This window comes from Helianthus annuus, chromosome 8 (genome assembly GCF_002127325.2).
Source record: "Helianthus annuus cultivar XRQ/B chromosome 8, HanXRQr2.0-SUNRISE, whole genome shotgun sequence".
NCBI classification, from domain to species: domain Eukaryota; kingdom Viridiplantae; phylum Streptophyta; class Magnoliopsida; order Asterales; family Asteraceae; genus Helianthus; species Helianthus annuus.
Genome location: NC_035440.2, coordinates 584,718 through 605,939, shown reverse-complemented (window position 1 = coordinate 605,939; position 21,222 = coordinate 584,718). Strand labels below are relative to the sequence as shown.

Sequence of the window (21,222 nt, the reverse complement as noted above, 5' to 3'; positions counted from 1 at the left end):
TCTTCCAAGGTCTCGGGTACGGATTTGTTGAAATCTCTTGTGAGATATTTGGAGGTAATGGCGTTCATAAAACCGGCCACTATCATTTTCTCGCCTGCCCCTACATATGTTAGACCTTCCTTCTTGTATCTTTCTATGAACTCTCGAAGGCTTTCATCATCCCTTTGTTTTATTTGAAAGATTACTGTAGCATCTTTTACGTATCGCTTTTGCTGGGAGAAATTGGCTAGGAACCCCTTGCTGAGGTCATCGAATCTTCGAACGCTTCGAGCAGGTAAATCATTGAACCAGATTCTGGCTGATCCAACAAGGGTTTGCATGAACATTAAACAACATTCAGCATTTGACCATTTCTCAATTCTTGCAGCACCAGTAAAGATCTGGAGATGATCTTCAGGATCTTCAGTCCCATCATATGTTTTGATGTGGGATGGCATCTTAATTTTTGTTTGAAAATCATAATCGGCTATTTGCTGTGAAACGCATGAGAGGTTACTCGGTTTATAAGGCTTGGCTAAATCTTCTTCAACCCTTACACCCGCGTTGTTGCTGTTATTGTTGTTCCCTTGAGTGGCTAGCACCTGATTAATAAAATACTGCCACGGGAAGCTGGCCATCATCTGGGGCATAAGGTTGAAGCCTTGAAGGCTTCCGGGTGCAACTGGGCAACTAACTCCCAAAGGGAGTGCTCATAACAGCACTTCGTGCCAAGGGGAGCACAGACAAAGCTTGTTCCCATGAAGTTGTTGTTGAGTGTGGAAGACTCGTCACTGGGGACTGTAGGAGCTGGTCAAGGGTCAGCTCATGGCCCAAGAGGGAGCACCATTTGTAGCTGGTTGGGACGAAAAGAGAGGATATGCTGTAGGACTCTGCCTTGCGGACAAATATGGGTTAGGGTTTGGAGGAGGATTACTGGGACCAGCCTCATCCCTAGACACCAAAGGTTGTGAGTTTGTAAAAGGAGGGATGGGGGGTCCAGGAGATAGTGTTGGCTCCGGCTCGTCATAGTTCAAACGAATCCTCACTCCCTTGTCCCTTTCCCTACTCACATATTGGTTGAGGAGAGACCTCAACTCAAGGAAATTGTTGGCGACCCCCTCAGGGGTAAGTTCAACATGTGATGGGGTGCCAGAGACACCGATATTAGGGGAAGGGACCGCTGATCTGGACGGAGTTGGAGTGCTGAAAGTGAGAAACTCGGGAGTGCTACTGGTGTTGAAAAAGAAGTTGGTATAGCCACATGAGCTTGGCTAGTACCTGGGGTAGAAGTGTTTGGGACCTGATTCACTTCTCCCGGAGATCCACTTTCTGACATGGTAATTTCAAGAGAATGGAACTACACTACTAGGTCTTTTGAAGAAAAATAGTGGCGTGGCCCCACGGTGGGCGCCAACTTGTTGATGCAACAAATAATAGACCAAGGATAGTAGCGGGGCTGGTTAGGCAAAAGGGTTGAAGGGTTCAACGTTGCCTAACGCAGGTCGTGGGGTCCCCCCACGTTTGCAAGACGTGGAGAGAGGTTCACTAGTTAAATTTGGTTGTTTGCTCAAGATCCTCCATTGAAGTGTTCAGTTTCGGATGTGTGAACAAAAGGAATGTGTGTGTTGAATGTGAAAGAAAGTGACTCGAATGAAGCAAGTACTTGAGGAGAATGACCAGAGATTTCAGGAATCAGGGCTGGTCTTGGAATGTCTTGTACACTTAATGAAGTGTCACTTTTATAGAGAGTGCCTTAGCTCAAAGAGGAATGTGTTGACTAGTGAACATGCTTGCAGTGGGGGACTTATCCTTTCGGGGGTTGAAGCCTTTTGACCTGCGGATAAAAGAGTGCATTCTGTGGATCTGTGTCACTTTTGTGGCTCGTGAGTTGGTGAAGCAACCAGAGATGTGACCTTTTACTGTTCCCGTATTGCTTTATCTCAACTCCCCATGTTTTTAACCTTTAAACCATTTAACCTTTTGAGCATTCATGTATTTAAGTCATTTTTATTTGGTCTTAGGCTACCCCCGTCATCAGCAACATTATTGTATTTAATTACATTGTGATGCCACGTGTAACCAAAAGAAAATATCTAAAAATATAGTAGTGATATAATTAAAAGAATATCAAAACGTGTTTTACATTGTTCGAAAATCACAAAAAAGAATACCTATGATACCATAATTGGTACTGATGTTGTTGGTCAATATTGGTTTGGTTCGCTACGGTAACAAGCAAAAACCATAAAAAACGAATACCAACACCGATTTCAATAATACCGATATCTGTATCGATGATGTTCGGTTCGTTAAGATACAGATACTTGATATAGTTATAATACTAGGAAAATACTTGATGAAAAACAGAATTGCATATTTAATAATATATACAATCTTGAAGATATGGTATTAAATGTGTTTTTAAAGTTTGAAATCAACTTAACAAGAATACGAAATTAAATTTCCCAAAATAATTTACCTCCTAAAGTCATTAAATATGATCATGAACATGGCCGCCCTCTCAACGGCTCAAATATGACCGTTGGACATCTATCTATATTCTCTTTAACGTTCCAATAATATCATTTTAAAATTCAGTCCCTTTGTCACCTCTCTTTAGTTACCGTTATCATCCTCCGCTCTTAAACCCTTTCATTCTTCCATCAAAACCCTAACTTTTTCTTCTAGAATTATCTGTAATTGATCGTTACAACAAACCCTTCTTTCTTTTTTTAGGGTTTCGTTTCTTGATGATCAAATTTGACAGTCCAATTAACTCTTGTATCTTGTGTAAATCCCCAATTTTTTGCGATCAATTTCGTTGTTGATAACTCGATATGGCTACATTGGCACCGGGTATCTTGTTGAAGCTTCTGAATGGGATGAATTCAGGGGTGAAACCCACAAGTGAACACAGGAGTTCACTTCTACAAGTGACAGATATTGTTCCAGCTGATCTTGATGAGAAAGACCTGTGGCCGAAACACGGGTTTTACATCAAAGTTTCCGACTCTTCGCATTCGATCTATGTGAGTTTACCCTTTGAACAAGATGATCTTGTTCTCAGCAACAAGATGCAGCTTGGTCAGTTCATTTATGTTGATAATCTTGAGCCGGGTTCACCGGTTCCTATAGCGAAAGGCGCGAAGCCACTTCCGGGCCGCCACCCGTTTGTTGGAACGCCTGAACCACTTATGGGTCTGAGAGAAAAAGGGGAACGAGAACATAAGTCGATTTTGAACTCGAATACGAAGTCTTCAGCTCCAAGACGAGGTTCTTGGGGGACAGGACAAAAGGGGGAAGATGGGGTGTGTGCTTCACCGATGGTTTTGAAGCCATGTCCTTTGGATTTCGATCATTGTACGCCTGTGAAATCGAGGTCTGCAATGAGGCCTAACTTTCCTATGTCGCCGTTGATAAGAAGCAGAGCGGGTGAGAAGGACGGAATGTCGAATGGTGGGGTTAGAGGCTCTGCGGGTGGGGCGTTGTTGTCGAAGATGATGGAAAGTCCTGCAACGAGAAAGAGTTGCGCTGTTAGTGCTTCGACGATGAAGTATACGAGGAGTAAAAGTACAATTTGCGACAGAGATGCAAAGATTTTAAGAAGTCCTTTTAATACAGCTGTAGGTACATCTTCCTCTTTGTTATTACTGTTAATCAGAACATAAATTGTTTCAGTGAGTTATAGTTTTAGCTTTATGGTTATACTTGTTACTTGAAATCTTAACTTTCTTAGACATGTGAAAGTTGTGTATAACCTATTTGAAGAGTGGCCAAATTCAGTTGATCTTGAATATATAGAAATTGTTTATTGTAGGAAAAGAAAAGCACAACACCTCCTCCAAATTTAAGGAATGCCCGAATGTCGTCTTCCCCAAGTGTTGGTTCGGAGACCAAGAGTTATTCAAACTCACAGATGGCTTCACAACAAGATTCTCCGTATGGGGACACCGGCTTATCGTTTAATTTACCAGGAAAACTTGGCCTTCTGGGAAAGGTAAATTCAAAAACATACTTCAAAAGTTACAACTTGTTTTACGGATTGTTTGATTATTCGAATTTGAAAGTTTTGAAACTGAATTCGAATTCAAGAAAGCGATTTGGATTTGTGTTATTGAATTTATGAGAAAAATATAAATTTCAGGAAGCCATTCAGCAACGCGAAACAGCTCAGAAGATTGCCCTTCAAGCACTTAGAGAAGCCTCAGCCACTGAAACCGTTGTTCGTTCCCTCAAGTATGAATAACTTTTAGTTTAATTTTTTTTTATGTCGGTGTTGGTTCACTTTGCTAAATCTAACATTTAATCACTGTAGGAATCTATCCAGTTTGAGCAAATCAGCCAACCCTGAAAATCCAGCAGACTGTTTTGACCAGTTTCTTGACTTCCATAGTCAAATTGTTCAAGCAGTAGCTGAAATGACATCAATCAAGGCTGCAACGGTTCAAATCTCATCGGAAAGCCATCCACAAGCCTTGCATGATAATACGAATAACTCAGATTCAAACAATGCTTCCAAAAGACGAGCTGCTTTATACAAATCAATAGCAGCATTTCCCGAAAGAAATGATCAAAAGTCGACGAAGCAAATGAGACCGCCGTCAGCTGTTAATCAAAAGGCGAAAGTGTTTGACAACGATGAAAATAAGAATCCAGGGGGGTCTTGTTGCAGTTTAAGTAATACGATAACATTAGGAATGCAGATTGAGACCGAGGCTGGGAATTGGTTTATGGAGTTCTTGGAGAAAGCATTGGAAAAGGGGATGAAGAAATCGATGGAAAAAGATAAGAAGAAAGTTCCTCAATCACTTGTATTGAAGGTCATTAATTGGGTTGAAGTTGAACAATGCGATTCTAGCAAGAGACCGGTGCATCCAAAAGCAACACAAATTGCTAGGAAATTGAGGATTAAAATGAAGAACCCTTGAGTAATGTTGATTAGTGTGTAATTTGTGAGGGAATTTGATTGTGTTGAATTTAATTAATATCTTGTACTGCTGTTTGAAACTAGTTCTATACCGCCCTGTCCGGTCTATATATTAATGGTATAAGGACAAAAGTATATTTCTTTGCGCTCTAAACAAAAAAAGAGCTAAATTGTATGGAATGTTGCGTCAAAAGGGTTCATATTTATATGTATAAACAAGTCAAAGCTACAGTTTTCTGCGACCAAAAAAGTGATCGCTAGTATTGTAGAAGAGATAAAAACGAAGAGCTTATTATGGATAAAACATCGGGCAAAGGAGTCGACTTTGACATGGGAGCAGTGGCGCGGGTTCGACGTTTTTTAGTCTGCTTTGTTATGGTCGCTGTTGTATGTTTCTGTTTAATGCTAGCCACCGGCTAGAATGATAATAGAAGTCCTTTTGGTGACCGTTAAAAAAAACTACAGTTTGAATATCGCTTTCTTAACATTCAAGAAAGTTGATTGTTGTGGTAATCGCCGGGGAGTTTAACGCCACATGTCTTGACTTATTATGAACAATAAACATTATATTAATATTCGGTTAATTAATACAAAAGGATTTAAGGATGTAAATAACCTTAACCATGTGCAGACTGGGCCCTTGGTAAAGGGTGTTCAAAACTATCCGTATCCGAAAATCCGATATCCGAAATATCCAGAAAATCGGATATCCGAAATTTCGATTTTTTCGGATATTTCGGATATATCCGAAAATTTAATTTTCATTTTTTTTCGGATATCCGAATATCCGAAAATATCCGAAGTATCCGAAAATATCCGAAATATCCGAAAACTTATATTTGGATATCCGAAACTATCCAAAATATCCGTTTCCGAATATGAAAAATATAAAAATTAAATAAAAAGTTGGATTTTCGGATATCTGATTCACAATCCGAATCCGTATCCGAAAGTTCGGATACGGATTCGGATAGTGAAATCTGGTATCCGAAAATTTCGGATATCCGAATTTTCAGATATCCGGTTTTGAACACCCCGTTGGAGCATGTTTTGAGCTGTTCCAATACTAACTTTGTGATCTCTCAACTCATAAATTCATAATCGGATGAAGAAAAAAATAGTTAAATGTAACAATAAAATGCAATAACTAAAATCATAAGAAAAATAGGAAAAACATTTGGGTTTGGGTTTGGCGGTACATTCCACTGTTTTAAAATATGGGTTCGATCAGGACCCGCATATTCAAAGCGGATTAATGAATATGTATGCTGAAATGGGGCTTCTAGGACCTTTAAAAGGTTTGTTTTTGGATGTTAATCAAACGGATTTGGTAACTCAGACAGCAATGCTAGTGGCATGTGCAAGATTGGGAGATATTGCTTTTGCACGCCAACTGTTTGATAAAATGACTGACCGTGATCTCATCGCCTGGAATGCGATGATAGCGGGGTATGTGCAGTGTGGGGAGCCGTTGAAAGGATTGGAATTGTTTTATATGATGGAAACAAAGGGTTTGAAAGTTAACGAGGGGTCGATGGTTTCTGTTTTATCTGCGTGCACCCGGTTGGGTGCATTGGATACAGGAAGATGGGCAGTTGGGCACATAAGTATATAGAGCATAAGAAACTAAAAATGGACGTGACGCTAGGCAGTGCACTTGTGGACATGTATGCAAAGTGTGGGGACATTAACATGGCGATGGAAGTGTTCTGGGGGATGAAAGAAAAGAATGTATACACATGGAGTGCTGCCATTGGAGGACTAGCGATGCATGGTTATGGTGACAAGTGTGTTGAGTTGTATAGCCGTATGCGACACGAAGATGTGATGCCAAATGAGGTTACATTTACATCAGTCTTAAAAGGTTGCAGTGTAGCAGGTTTGGTTGAAGAAGGTTGTAAGTTGTTTGAATCTATGATAAATGAGTTTGGGATGGAGCCACAGCTTGAACACTATGGGTGTTTGGTTGAAGAAGGTGTATAAAAGCATACTCGCTAATGGTCAGAATGTTGCAATCAAGCACATTGTCAACAACGGTGAAAAGGGAACTTATGTTAGGGAGATAACAAGTTTGTTTCATGTAAAACATCCAAATCTTGTAAAACTTATAACGTGCTGCAAAATAAATATAATGAAAATAATAACACAATCTCATTGACTGCAAACCCATACACAAGTCTAGTATGATTGAAGTCACAAGAATAAAACTTAAAACATGAATTAAAGCGATTATATCAAATACATTACTTCCCAGAATGAGAAAGAAACAATATCTACATTTTGCTATCCAAATACACAGTTTACAACAACAATCAAATGACCCAAAACCAACTAACAACCGAACCAGACGCCAAACCCACAACCAAGAACAACACAAGCACAATCCCAGCCGTCTCCGAGTGCTGAAGTGGCACGGTCTTAGGAGCCACCATCATCAAACAGCTAGTCAAGTAGCCATTTGTGAGTCCCAGAAGACAAGTCACAATGGTCACAGGGATCTCGGTTCGAAGAAACATAGGCCCATGTAAACAAGCCAAGTAAACCGGGAAAAACAATAGTCGAGCAAACGATGCACCTATGGCCACCTTAGAATTCTCAACAACATAGACTGAGGTCAAAGTTTTTCCAACCAAGTCAAACACATTGTAACTTGTTATAAGGATGATTGGATACCAGTCTGCGAGGATTTCAGAATGAACGTCTTCCGTAATATAACCTGGAAAAATGGCTAACGTCACGACGTATAACATAACTATACCAAGACTGTACCATTTGACCGTCCCAACAACGTCCCATAATGTAGACTGCCACAGGGCATCCGAAAGAACACCCTTTTCTTCTTTTTCGTCGTTCACAGCTTGGATCTTTAAATTGTTGTAATGTTTGATAACGGGAAGTCTGTGAGCTACGTTATGTAAGACGATGCATATGATCATCACTACTATGCTGACTATGAAGTAAAGATTCGCGCTTTTTCTTAGCCCGGCTTCGTCTTGTGAGTATACAGCTTTGGTAAAGATTCTTAGCATTGATATGAGAACTCCTGTAATCAGTCAAAAATCTACAATTTTGGATCATGAGCATATAGGGAATACTGGGTAAATGAATTCAGTTATCCCCTATTCACTAAATCTTGATAGGGATGAGCAAAATGGACCCGGTACCGGTACCGAACCGGTACCGAATTTACCGAACCGGGTACCTTTTCGGTACCGATTCGGTACCGACTTTTGACATTTTCGGTACCGGTTCGGTATCGTACCGGTACCCACTTTTGAGGATTTTCGGTACCGGTACCGTTCGGTACCGAGCTCATCCCTAAATCTTGATATCTATCTTGAATTCGAATAAGATTCTTAGGGTAATGTTCATGTTATAGAATAGAATGGAATCTGGATGGAATAGTATTATCCCCTATTCAAATAAGTCAATAAAAATCCCCAAATTTAATCTAAAAAAACAAATTGAAACCCTAAATAAACAAAGCATTTTACCTGAAGCAGCAGTTCCGGCAACAACAGCCTGCATATATCTCTCCGGCATTTCACCGGCGGCACCAATAACCCCACCCTGAACCAACGCATCGGCAATACCGGACAACGCAACAGCAGCAACAGACACATAAAACCCACCGTAAACTCCGACCTGGCCCTTGATATAAGTTACATCCATAACGGGGACAACAAGCAACGACACAACAAACAAACCAAGACCAACGTTGATCCTGACGAATGCATTTGACTTGTGGGACAAGAAGACGATGAAGAGGAGGCATATGAGGCCTACGATCATGTAAACGACGGCGAAGACGCGGTCAACGGAGGCATCGGGATAGAGGTAGGAGAAGTAGTCAACGGCTGTGATGAATGCGTTCCATGGGATTAAGTAGCCGGTGCCGAGGATGAAGTAGATGATGTAGGCTAAATGGTATGAGTCTTGGGGGGTTTTGGTGTTGTGTTTTGGGAGGAGGAGAAGGGAGGGTGATTCGGAGTCGTCGGAGGCCGTGGGGGAAGTGGTGGTGCCACCCATGATCGGCGGAGATTGGTGGAGAAGATGGAGATTGGTAGGGAATGAGTGCTGGTGTATAAAATGTCAAACGTCACGTTTCCTCCCACCAAGATTTAATTTAATATCACATTGAAGGTAGTAGTGACGTGGCTAAAATAATATACATATGATACATTTTCAATATTAGATTTTATTTTTTATTTTTTTATTCTTAAAAAAAAAAGATATTTTTTTGTCCCTTCCATAAAATATGTGTTGTTTAACATCTACTACTTATGAGGATGGAAGGCAAGAAATGACGTTATTTTCTCCTCGAAAGCGGCTATTGTTTTCAAGACGGTGGAGGAATGAGGATGTTAAGTCTTAAATTAAAAATAGATCATCTTATAAGTATGTTTCTTATAACTTTATCTTGTTTGCTAATTGTTTGTTAGTTGTTCTATTGAAATTTGCCATTTAAAAAAAGATATATTTTTTTCTAATGATAATACACACTCATCTAATCTACTACTCGTAATTTTAGTTTACATTCTATAGTGAGACTCAACACTCAACCTCTAAAGAAGGAGACACCAATTACACACAAAGATACCATTAGACTAATGTCGTTTGTTACATTCTCAATGTTAGTGATCTGGTGCGGCGTCTTTGTCTAATGATAACTCACACTCATCTAATCTACTACGCGGATAGTTTGCGGCATCTTTTTATAATATAATTGTTGCCTTCTAGCTTCTTGTTTGATGAGTTCTAATTAAATTACACCATGCTTTAGAAAAAAAAAAAAAAGAAGATGGTAAGATGGAAAAGAGAAAAATGAAAGAACGAGAGAGGTGAATCTTCAATGTATTCAATCATAACATGGATATAATCTAGTCATGTGAATCTTTAAGAGTGTTCGCCTAAAATGATAACTTAAAGACTATGTACTTTTGATCTTTCATATTTAATCTAGTCATGTGAATATTTAAGAGTGTTCGCCTATGTACTTTAAATTATACAACCATCTATTTTAAGATCTACAATATCTTGACTTTCAAACCTTGGATTTCTTCATTTTATCATTTATGTGTTCAGTATAGATGAAAACAAATATGTGAAAATCAAATATAAGGCAATTAAGCATCATATTCAACATTTTCATACGCAACGTTTCATTGAAGGTATATCATTCTTACAAGTTAAAGTTACAGAATACAAAACTAATCCACTTGTTGATGTTATTGTTTTTAGTTTTACATTGACTTTTCTATGTACTCGTCTGGATGCTCTTGTTTAGTAGTTTAGTTCAACCTTTATTATGAAATATGTGTATATACACGTTTTCAGATTTGCGAAACAACAAAAGTATAATGAAAATATATTTATGTGTAATTAGAGTTTCAAGATAATATTCAATTGATATGATCATATGCATAAAAGTTAAAACATCATCCTTGCATGTCTTCACAGGCTTTAAGTTACCAACTATAAAGTTAATGAACTATTAAAATTATGGGAGGTAAGTGTAGAAAATGAAAATGTTGAAGAGAGATGAAACGAATAGATAAAAATTTATAGAAAACTAGGTAGAGGATCATTTACATTAATCCAGAAGTGTGAGAAGTGTATTATAACACTATATATAACACTATATAACACCATATAAACAACGTATAACACTATGTAACACTATATAACAAATATAACACTATATTTTGTCTGATAGTATGTATATGATAGATGTATAGTGTTATATATTGTTATATAGGGTTACATAGTGTTATATGGTGTTACATTGTGTTATGCGGTGTTTATATGGTGTTATATAGTGTTATATATAGTGTTATAATATACTTCTCACACTTCTGAATTAATGTACACTATCCCTATCCTAGAAAACTAAACTACATCTATCCAGAGATTCATATTCAGTACTTCATATTTTATTGTGGTTATATAAAAAATAGAAAAAAAAAATAATGAAAAAAGTGTTTATGTGACTAAAATAGAGATAAAGATGGATGGTTAAAGTTTGATATGAGGAGGGGCGGATTTATCATTTGGCTAAGGTGGGCGGTGGCACCTTGAAAAAAATTAGTGTACGTTTTAGACAAAAAATTCGACGGCACCCCTTGAAAATATAATTGAACAACTTATCCGCACCCCTAGCAAATAATTTTTGCGCCCACCACTAGATATGAGAGGTTTTTGAAAAATAAAACTAACGTAGAGAAATATGTGTTTTTAGTTGAATTAGGTAACAGAGATGAGGCCAATGAGGTAGTGGTGGAGTCGTTGGGGAAATACTTGATGTTCCTTGTGACCCAGGTTTGACTCTCATTCTCCCCAGCTAAGGGTTGACAACGGTCAAATAGTCGATCTTGGCCACAACATCCGGTGTCACGGTGGTTGACATGTCGTTTCTTGCCGTTAAAAAAAATAATAGTAGGTCTTAATGTGAATTCTTGTTGCTTTTAGTTTACTTGCAAATGGTTAGGATTCCAAGACAAGAAAAGAAACCATAAAGTATACCGGAAGAAAAGGAGGTCACAATGTGATTACTGATTACCCATTATAATCTTAAATATATTATTTAATCTTTAAAAAGATTTGAGTAAATCACAATTTTGTTTAATATTACTCTCTAATCCGCACAATCTAAATTGAAAGTAGTTTTCTAATTGTAGATCAATAATAGTTGGTCTTTAGAATATTTAATTTTTAAATGAATTAAATTGTATTCTAGATCAATAATAGTTGGTCTGTCGAATATTTTAATTTTTAAATGAATTAAATTATAAAAATGATTGTGTACTTAAGACTCATATCCATATCCATAGTATTTGAATTTAAATAAATAATAATACAACACTATTAGTTCACTGCTAACACCATTTACAAAAAAAATGGCATTTAACCGGTTTCGATTAATAACCGGTTACGGTCAATTAACCAGTTATTTTGTGTAAAAAAATGATATGATTCAATCTCAGACCCATTTAAATTTAGCAGATAACAACGGGGCTCGAGAATTGATGTGTATTTGTGGTTTCGATTAATAACCCGTTACGTTTAATTAACCGGTTATTTTGTGCACCTCTAATATCAAGTATCAACTAGCAAGTAGATGGGAGAACAAGCCCAATGCTATTAAAAACCCATTTATAACTTGACAAGGCCCCATTATCTCATTTCTTTCAGCCCAATAGAGGCAGATCTAGTTTGCATCATGGATTGGGGAGAACTTTTTCTCATACTCTTTTTTAGTCTCTGCATTAAATCATGAAGGCATGAAGTTGTGCAAATAGTTAAAGAATGTATTTTGTTTGATAGTTAATAGCTTGATACTTAAATCCATGAAGCACTTATATAAGGTTTTATAACAAAACATTTTACACTAATTAGGAGATTAGTAAGCAAAGATGGCATAAAATATGGACAGGCAAGTGTGTTGCTAAATGAAAATTGTTTTATCGCCATTTTCTGCTTTCTTTGACTCGACATGTTTTCTACCCGGCCTATCATTGGCTCGTCCCATTTTTACCCCTCTCACGTAAATTTTTGGATCTAATACTCAATACAATCAATATAAGTCATCAGAAATAAGTTATTGAAAGATGTGTGCAAACAAATCTTGGTTGGATATATTTAAAGATAAAAGTTTGTTCTCGACTACTAGCTAGTCATATGCATGTATTTTTTTTTTCATTCTAATCTTCAATTGCAAAAATCCATAGCAAAAACTATATATTAATAAAAATTGGGTATTTGTTTTCATGTCACTCAAACTCATACACTAATTAAAAACCTGTTTAATCACAAGTAGAATGCCTAATGTTTTTAGTTTTGTGTAATTCATGGCATATCTATAGGGATTGCTAAACTTATCGATTTATGGTTCTAGATACAGCTTGCTGGTTGCTTACAAATGAGATGAAATAGTACAAGGATCCAAACAATTTATGGCTATCGTAAATTTAACAATAATTTTAATTTTATAAGTCAACTATCGTAAAATTTAACAATTATTACGTTTAATTTTATAAGTCAAAAATGAAATGTGCTTGAGGAGAAAAGAACAATATCATTGTATCCTTTAATTTGTTCTTATATGATTGTCATACGTACTAAACCACAAAGAAGTTCATAATACCTAATCAGCTTCTTCTTAATATACCATTTTAATTTTAAATATACACCTTTTTGTTTTATAAGAACTACCCTTCATTTTCATGTGTGTTATTGTTTTAAGTAAATTGGCGTTAGTATGATGGACAGACTTACAAGAGAGAGAGAGAGAGAGAGATCTTGATTTAGTATTTGTTTTATTAGTTACACATATCATCATGCATGAGAAGTAGTAATAAGAATTAACTTTTTTTAAAAGCTCTCTTAATAATGCTTCTTTATTTGTTCTTATTTTAAACGGTCTCTTCAATAAGGCTTTTTTGTTTAAAAAAATACCGTTTAAACTAGCCTTCTATATTAGAACATGCGTAATGGTAGTGGCAGACAATGACATAGAGTGTTAATAGGGGTAGCATACAGGCTACCCCTCAACCCCGTCTTCGTAGTCTAAAAATACCCTTTACCTCCATTTCCGTAGTGTAAAAATACCACTCAACTCCGTTTCTGTTATATAAAGGATACCACTGATCAAAAAAAAAAACTAGGATACCCCTAACTTTTTGGGCTAGTTCCGCCACTGCGTAATGGGGCATTATATGGGCGTAAAGAGCGTTGATAAAACCCTCGACACCACCCTAGGCCTTATAGAAGACAAGACGGAAAGTAATAATTAAAAATGCGTTAAGGGACGTTAACCATTACACATTGTTAAAAGGGTGTCATGATGCTGGGAAAATGTCTTTTAGAGAGCATTAACCATTACGGATGGTCTTACTTATATTAGTAATGGTCTTACTTTTATTTGTTAATATGTATTAATTAATGTTCAGAAGGACATTTAAACATTCATTAATCAGACTTTTTTTTTTTAACTAATTGGATAGTTGTATTGCATACTTTTTGTATTTGATTTGATGAGTATGAATACAGATTAGTACATTATTATTTTTGAACTATGAACACATGCGTACGCTAACTAAAATCTACTCTTAAAATTTACCTGTGATCCATTTTGTGAAACTTAAAGACGGACCACTAGACCAAGAAAACATCGGCAAATTGGTACATTAAGTTAGATGCCATAATCATAGTAATTGTTATACTTGCCTTGAACTTTCTTTTACATAAAACTTATCATTGTCTCACATTTGTAGTTTTATTGTAAATCCATCCCCAAAAACTCTTATAAATATGCGTCCACCTTTCTTTTTCTATACTAAAAAATGCAAGTTAGACGTAGTACAAAGATTAATAAACAAATTTAATTTTTTTTACTAATGAACTTGTATCTTAATAAAGCACATTAAGACCTTTTCAAACTGAAATGGCCGGCGATTGTCTTTACAGTTGTGAGTCTACAATTGGAAGCACATTAAACATTCCACATTTTCGTAATAAATATAAATAAATCGTAACAAATGTAATCAAACAGTCTGTATATTTTTTGTAGTTTCTTATGTTTATACCTTCTATCCTCGTCGAATATTACAAAAGAAGGCCATAAAAATCTATTTCTCATAAATATATATCCTAATCCTACCCAAAATTTTAAATTTGCATTAAATTGAAACATTTTCTTTCCAGTTCAAATGTTTCGTATGTTGTTCGTGTTTGTGTTGGTTACAAGTGTTTTGGCTAAAAATTTATCGGATGAATGTGTTCTCGATATGCAACCTTCTTCAAGCTGTGGGAGCGCGAATTGGGATGGATTTCTCGACTATGGATGTTGCGAATCAGCCTTCGAAGAATATCTATCGGCATTAGCAAGACACGCAAATCAAACAGGATCAATTTTCTTGAATTCAAGTCAACAACAGAGTTGTCGATCATCGTTAGAAGGTAGCAACGGAAGAAATCTTCTGAGCTGCGGCGTTGAAAAGCTTGCAGCTGGCTCTGGCAGCTGCTCGGACTTTTCATTGACTGATGTTGCTAACAAGCTGCAGAGCTCGTTGACCCGTCTGGATCAAGATTGTGAGCTGTTGGAATCGAAAGACAGCTGCAGCTCTTGTTATGAAAGGTGGCAAAAGATTGGGGCTAATAGTAGTGTGGAAGAAAATGAAATTTGTCGATTTGCAGTTCTTGTTTCGATGGTGACTAGAAAGATTTCTGATGTGAAATGGGTTCGAGCGGTTTATCAGTGTCTTGGACAGAATCAAAGTGTTGGATCAGATCAATCCGAGGACATTCAACATAATCATGATGAACATAAGAAAAAAATGAGCACTGGTGAGTTTAACTTGAACACATATTCATGTGTTAAAGAACTTATAATCAAACTGTTGACCTGATAATTTCTTGAAATCTTCAGGAATATGGATTCTGATCGGAGGTCTGGTCGGCATCATGATTATTGTAACCACAACACTGTTGCTTTTCTTCAGAAAATCGGTCACTGGAAAGTCAACGAAGTGCAAAAACAGTATGTGTGTGTTGGATTCGCCGTTCCCAAAAGAATTGACTACAAAGTTAACGGTTAAGGACATTTATGCGGCTACAAATGATCTCAAAGCATCAAACTTTATCGGTGAAGGAAACGCAGGTAAGGTTATGATACGATACGTTGACACTAGTTTACACCAATATCATGTCACATGGGTCGATAACTACCATCTAACCAATTATGTTGTATAAATAAACTCCTTTGCAAGCTCTTTCCGACAGACAACATGTTTGGTTGGATTTAAACTGAACTTATAGACTTGCGTATAGATGTCATGTTTTTTAATTGAATGGTTATTGATTTGTTTAGGGAAGGTGTATAAAGGCATACTCGCGAATGGTCAGAATGTTGCGATCAAGCACATTGTCAACGATGGTGAAAAGGAAACTTACGTTAGGGAGATAACAAGTTTGTCGCACGTAAAACATCCAAATCTTGTGCGATTGTTGGATCACTGTGAGGGTGAAGGGGAGTGTTTTCTTGTTTACGAGCTTTGCCATTGGGGAAATCTATCAGAATGGCTGTTTAGTAAAGATAAAGTTATTACATGGATCCAACGTCTTCAAATCGCCATTGATTGTGCTCGGGGACTCTGGTTTCTTCATACATACCCTGCAGGATGCATAGTTCATCGCGATATAAAGGTAACTAATCCACATTTTAATGTTGCTTATTTTATTTTTTTGTGGTGATTTTAATGTTTATATTCTGGCAGCCAACAAACATTCTCCTAAATATGAACTTTCAAGCGAAGCTCGCCGACTTTGGATTGTCAAAGATTATTGACACGGGTCTATCTCATGTTAGCTCAGAAGTGAGAGGGACATTCGGGTATGTGGATCCTGAATACCAAAAGAACAGTCGGGTCAACCCGTCTGGTGATGTGTATAGCTTTGGAATCGTGCTTTTACAACTTCTTTCGGGGCAACGGGTGATCAATATTGACTTGCAAAGGCCAATGCCGATTGGAAAAATGGTAAAAGTTTCCTTTCTTAAGTATTATGATCAATAGGTGATTAATTTAGGATTATTGGTGTAATAGAGTAGAAGTAAACGTTGCCATTAAAAAAGATGTTGATTTGATTTGATTTGATTTGATGATGATTAGGCAATGACATTAACGAAGGCGGGGAGTATGACAGAGTTTGCGGATCCAAAACTCAAAGGGGATTACTCGTTGAAGGCGTTTGAGTTTATAATCAATCTAGCAATTTCTTGTATCGGGATGAAGCAACAAAGGCCTTCAATGGAACAAGTGGTTGCTGGACTCGAAAAGGCTCTTGACATGTCTATACGAGATGGGTCACTAACACCAAAGGTTTCACCAAAAATGGTCTAGACTCTATATGGAGATAGATAATGTTTGTATACATTAACGAATATTTTTGTAACAAAATGCTTATGCTATACCATCATAAATACACTAGTAGCGGATTGTTTCCTATACAAGGGGAAAGTTCATTTAAGAAGAAATTTAATGTGAAAAGAAAAAAAAGAAAGAGCATACTAGTAAAATACTATTTCATTTATAACTTATATCATTAATGTTTCTCTGTTTAATTAATTAGTCAATTAATTATTAATTATCGTACATATAATCTACAAAGCCTACACATATCAAAATTTTCCTACATATACTCTACATATTATAGTATTTTATTCTACACAGTCGAAATTTATCCTACACACCTCGAAATATATATCCTACACAACTCGTAATTTACCCTACACAACTAGTAATTTATTCTACACTTTAAATTAAGTTGTTTTTTTTTCAATTTGGAAAAAGTATATATTTTGAAAAGGAGTTACAAATTTAATTTAGTTAGTTATTAAATGGGAAGAATACAAATTAATGATTTATGTAAGTTTACCAATATACCCTTATATTAAAATTAAATGCAAAAACTAAATGAAGTAAAATGAATAATTCTTATTGGTTGAAACTTATTTTTTTTTTCTTCTTACAAAAAAATTCTTCTCATTTGAATCTTATAATTCTATACCATACATATAGTAATGATTACTAGAAACCAAAAATATTTTTTGTAACTGTTTAAAAAGTAGTAAAGGAAAACTTAAAGGGATGATTATTTGATTTTTGCACACGCTCATTCATAACTATTAAATCATTAAAGAAATATAAATAGCAACTTTAAATAAATTATGACATCGCGTGAGAATATGTAACCTTTACAAAAGTCTTTAATTAGGAGAAAAAGAAATGATAATGTGATTATGGCTTTAGACCTTTAGTTTATTATGCCCCCCTAATTCATATTGCAACCCAACTTTGATTCTTGATATGTATGTGCGTTTATAAATCACTAAAAAAAGACATGTTTACCATAAATATGCATGACTTATTATATGTAATATAAGTGTATTAAATCATTACATGGAGATTATTTTGGAGAAAGCTACACTATCAAACAAATAACATATAAAAAGTTATAGATTCATTACTAGTTTCAACTTGTATCATGTTGCTACCATTTCATAGTAGATTGAATCGTATTGTCATTTTGGACGGGTTCTAGTTTACTTGACTCTGAAAACGAGCTGTAACTTGCACATAACTCATTAAAAGAGGTCTCAAAGACGTAAATTTGGAAACCACTATTCGACGGCCAAATGATGAACATCTGGTACCAATATGGTATGTTGTATGTATAGATATGTTGATGGTGAATAATAGGTAAGACCATGATGGAGCTCCATTCCATAGTACGTTGGCAACTAGCAACACTAACACCATCATGTGGGTGCATACAAAGTCCTTTAAAGATGTTACTTAGGTTTTTTAATAGGATATCTTAAATTGATTAAAGATATAATATTGTAACGAACTTGATAAGTTGTACTTGTAGGAGAAGCACACTCTTTGAAGGTGGAAAAAGTGTTGTTTCAGGCCAAATCCGAATTACCAGAATGTTATGGTATTTGATTTTGCAGCCTTTTCTCTTTCTTTGATTAGTTGATGCTTCAGGATAAACGTTATGATGGTTTTTGTTTCAGTCTGCAACATATGGAAAGGTTCTTGTTTTGGATGGAGTAATTCAACTTACAGAGAGAGACGAATATGCGTACCAAGAGATGATTACTCATCTTCCTCTTTGTTTGATCCCAAATCCTAAAAAGGTTCTGTTCTTTATTAACAATTATTGGGAGAGCATATGGCTTCATATGCACATTATTGAAGATATTGTTGCAAGCATATTGCCGCCAGGTTTTTAAAGGGTCAGTCAATTATGCATGGACAACTGTTGCTACATATCCTAGGTAATCTTGTGCTCCATATGTTTATTTCATGAAGTGACAATATCATTTTGTTTAACTAAAGATCTGTCTGTGTACCAAAATACGAATGCAGTGGTGTTATTGGATTCATGTTATGTTCGACCTGAGGTTGATTTCAAGAACCCAATAGACGAAAATGACAATGGATGCAAATCCGTATGGCCCTTGAAGTTCTACAACAAAGAGGTATATGTTATATTGGCAGATGTCAAAAACACCATGTGTTGAATTTAAACATGAGTCCATGGGCTATAGTTTTGCATGGCTAAACTTATAATAAATCTCTTTCATTTTTCTTGATGTTTTATGTAGATCCACTCGGCTGCTGCATTCTGTCTGCGAAGAAATGGATCGAAGCAAAAAGCACAAAGTGATGGTAGAACAGGTGTTGGTGAATTTCTTTAAAAAATAAGTTGAGGATTTTGTTTTTCGTGTGAGAGACATTTGTTATATTTGGTGGTAGTATTTAATGGACTTTTGGAACAGTTGATGAGATTTAACTTTAGTACTTTTTACTACATGGAATACATTTTCTAAGGAGTAAACTGAAATTTTACCCTCTGGGGTTTGGGGTCATTGGCATGTCTACCCTCTAAGGAAATAATTGCAATTTTACCCCCCACTGTTTGGGGTTATGTCGCAACTTTACCCCCTACCGTCAGTCAACAGTTATTTGACTATTATAGGCAGGGGTATTTTGGTAATCTTACCCTATATTTATTATTATTATTATTATTATTATTATTATTATTATTATTATATAATCTCGAGAAGAATCAAACATTGCAATCACTGTTGTTCATCGTTTATCACTGCCATCGCTGGTCTCCATCACCACCTCCGTTCATCACAATCCCCATCGTCATACTTCAACTGCCGTCAACCACCACCAAGCACCATCAACAGTTATTGCAATGTTTGAAGAAGATGAACAACAGTGATTCCATTATTAGATCCTAAATAACAAGAAAACCCATTATTCCTTTATTCCGTTCATCACAATCCCCATCGCAATGTTTGAAGAAGATGAAAACCCTAATATGAAGAAGATGAACAACACTGATGACAATGTTTGAAGAAGATGAACAACAGTGATTCCATTATTAGATCCTAAATAACAAGAAAACCCTAATATGAAGAAGAAGATGATGCAGCGTTCGAAGATCTATACACCGATGTACTCCAGCCGCTTCAAACGACGTCGTCTGCACCTCCTCTGCAATCGCCGCCGGTACTGCAATCGCCGCCAGTACGTTCCTCCGATAGAATCCCCAACGATGATGAGGAGATTCTATACGGTTCCAAAAGTTCGAATAGCTTGAAATTAGGTCAATCTGATTTGAATTCAAATCTGAATTTGAATTTGAGTAATAATAATAGAGATATAGCTGCAGTGAAAATAATGTATAGAACCAGAAATCAAGATTCTTCTTTGACCATTAATAACAATGGCCTTGTTGTCATATGTGACAGTACACTGAATCTTTTGAACACCCATTTGAAGTAAGAGCAAGAACAACAAAACCCATTTGGAAACCAAGCTGGTTTCCATGATTTGGGGTTGAAATTGGGGAAGAATGAGCAGCAGGGGAAGAAGGGTTTGGGGTGAGGAGGGAGTGAGAGGCTGAAAAGGGGGTAATATTGTTGATTTGTTTCAGCCAGATCAGCTGCACACCGACATATATGGTGTGTATGAATGTGTCTTTTTATTTAATTAATATAGGCACAGGTGGGTGTTTTCCGTATGTAACATTGATTGATTGATACCTTTGATTCAATTAGTTCAAAAATTACATTGGTGAGGACTTGAGGGTGGTGGCTGGAGGTGGCAGTGGTGGCAGTGGTGGTTGTGATGGTGAATGGCGGTGGCAATGGTGGCAGGGGGTAATATCAAACCTCCAAATTCTGATTTCGATGATGTGTTTGGGGTTTTCAACCCAAATTCTGTATGTTGTGGTGGCGGCGGCATATGATGGTGTTGGGGAAGACGGTGGTGGTGGTAGGTGAAGGGAGAGAGAGGGGGAGGGGGAGAGACAATATCTGTATTGTTTAAGGGTGGTGGCTGGAGGTGGTTGAGGGTGGTGGCAGTGGTGGTTGTGGTGGTGAATGGCGGTGACAGGGGATAATATTACAGATTAGAACAAAACACAGGGGGTAATATGAAAGGGCAATATAGTCATTTCACATTAAAGTTAACAGATCTGTTAACAAATTTGAGGCTGGGGGGGTAAGGTTGCGACATAACCCCAAACAGTGGAGGGTAAAATTGCAATTATTTCCTTAGGGGGTAGACATGCCAATGACCCCAAACCATAGGGGGTAAAATTGCAGTTTACTCTTTTCTAAAATGTGTTTTTTTTTGGGTCAGTATCAGTTCTGGGCTACAAGCCTTGCACTTGACAGCCCAATAGACTTTGGATCATCTTTTAGAGGTTAGACATATTCATCCAATTAAATA

The 21,222-nt window shown here is 36.6% G+C and overlaps 3 protein-coding genes and 2 pseudogenes across 3 annotated transcripts; 4 read left to right on the top strand and 1 right to left on the bottom strand.

Moving 5' to 3' along the window:
* Nucleotides 1-2,568: 2,568 nt before the first annotated feature.
* On the top strand, nucleotides 2,569-5,047 carry LOC110871696. Its single transcript, XM_022120412.2, has 4 exons — nucleotides 2,569-3,602; nucleotides 3,797-3,976; nucleotides 4,124-4,215; nucleotides 4,295-5,047. The coding sequence occupies exons 1-4, from the start codon at nucleotides 2,817-2,819 to the stop codon at nucleotides 4,905-4,907; spliced, it is 1,671 nt and encodes a 556-aa protein (XP_021976104.1). The 5' UTR covers nucleotides 2,569-2,816; the 3' UTR covers nucleotides 4,908-5,047.
* A 153-nt stretch (nucleotides 5,048-5,200) lies between these two features.
* LOC110873922 lies at nucleotides 5,201-7,041 on the top strand (annotated as a pseudogene).
* Nucleotides 7,042-7,060: 19 nt separating this feature from the next.
* On the bottom strand, nucleotides 7,061-9,160 carry LOC110871697 (equilibrative nucleotide transporter 1). Its single transcript, XM_022120413.2, has 2 exons — nucleotides 8,401-9,160; nucleotides 7,061-7,949 (listed from the first exon to the last, which is right to left on the bottom strand). Exons 1-2 carry the CDS (start codon nucleotides 8,933-8,935, stop codon nucleotides 7,219-7,221), a joined length of 1,266 nt encoding a protein of 421 aa, XP_021976105.1. The 5' UTR covers nucleotides 8,936-9,160; the 3' UTR covers nucleotides 7,061-7,218.
* Nucleotides 9,161-14,616: 5,456 nt separating this feature from the next.
* LOC110873923 (probable serine/threonine-protein kinase PBL22) lies at nucleotides 14,617-16,890 on the top strand. Its single transcript, XM_022122956.2, has 5 exons — nucleotides 14,617-15,250; nucleotides 15,333-15,563; nucleotides 15,774-16,108; nucleotides 16,180-16,440; nucleotides 16,573-16,890. Exons 1-5 carry the CDS (start codon nucleotides 14,623-14,625, stop codon nucleotides 16,801-16,803), a joined length of 1,686 nt encoding a protein of 561 aa, XP_021978648.2. The 5' UTR covers nucleotides 14,617-14,622; the 3' UTR covers nucleotides 16,804-16,890.
* Nucleotides 16,891-18,476: 1,586 nt separating this feature from the next.
* Nucleotides 18,477-20,271, top strand: LOC110873924 (annotated as a pseudogene).
* Nucleotides 20,272-21,222: the final 951 nt, after the last annotated feature.

What these genes read in the sequence shown, in the direction of transcription:
- LOC110871696 (XM_022120412.2), top strand. Translation starts at nt 2,817, where the DNA reads ATGGCTACATTGGCACCGGGTATCTTGTTGAAGCTTCTGAATGGGATG. An exon ending in GAAGTCCTTTTAATACAGCT is followed by an intron (nt 3,603 to 3,796) that starts GTAGGTACATCT and finishes TGTTTATTGTAG; the next exon opens with GAAAAGAAAAGCACAACACC. An exon ending in ACCGTTGTTCGTTCCCTCAA is followed by an intron (nt 4,216 to 4,294) that starts GTATGAATAACT and finishes TAATCACTGTAG; the next exon opens with GAATCTATCCAGTTTGAGCA.
- LOC110871697 (XM_022120413.2), bottom strand. Translation starts at nt 8,935, where the DNA reads ATGGGTGGCACCACCACTTCCCCCACGGCCTCCGACGACTCCGAATCA. An exon ending in TGCCGGAACTGCTGCTTCAG is followed by an intron (nt 7,950 to 8,400) that starts GTAAAATGCTTT and finishes GACTGATTACAG; the next exon opens with GAGTTCTCATATCAATGCTA.
- LOC110873923 (XM_022122956.2), top strand. Translation starts at nt 14,623, where the DNA reads ATGTTGTTCGTGTTTGTGTTGGTTACAAGTGTTTTGGCTAAAAATTTA. An exon ending in TAAGAAAAAAATGAGCACTG is followed by an intron (nt 15,251 to 15,332) that starts GTGAGTTTAACT and finishes TGAAATCTTCAG; the next exon opens with GAATATGGATTCTGATCGGA. An exon ending in TATCGGTGAAGGAAACGCAG is followed by an intron (nt 15,564 to 15,773) that starts GTAAGGTTATGA and finishes TGATTTGTTTAG; the next exon opens with GGAAGGTGTATAAAGGCATA.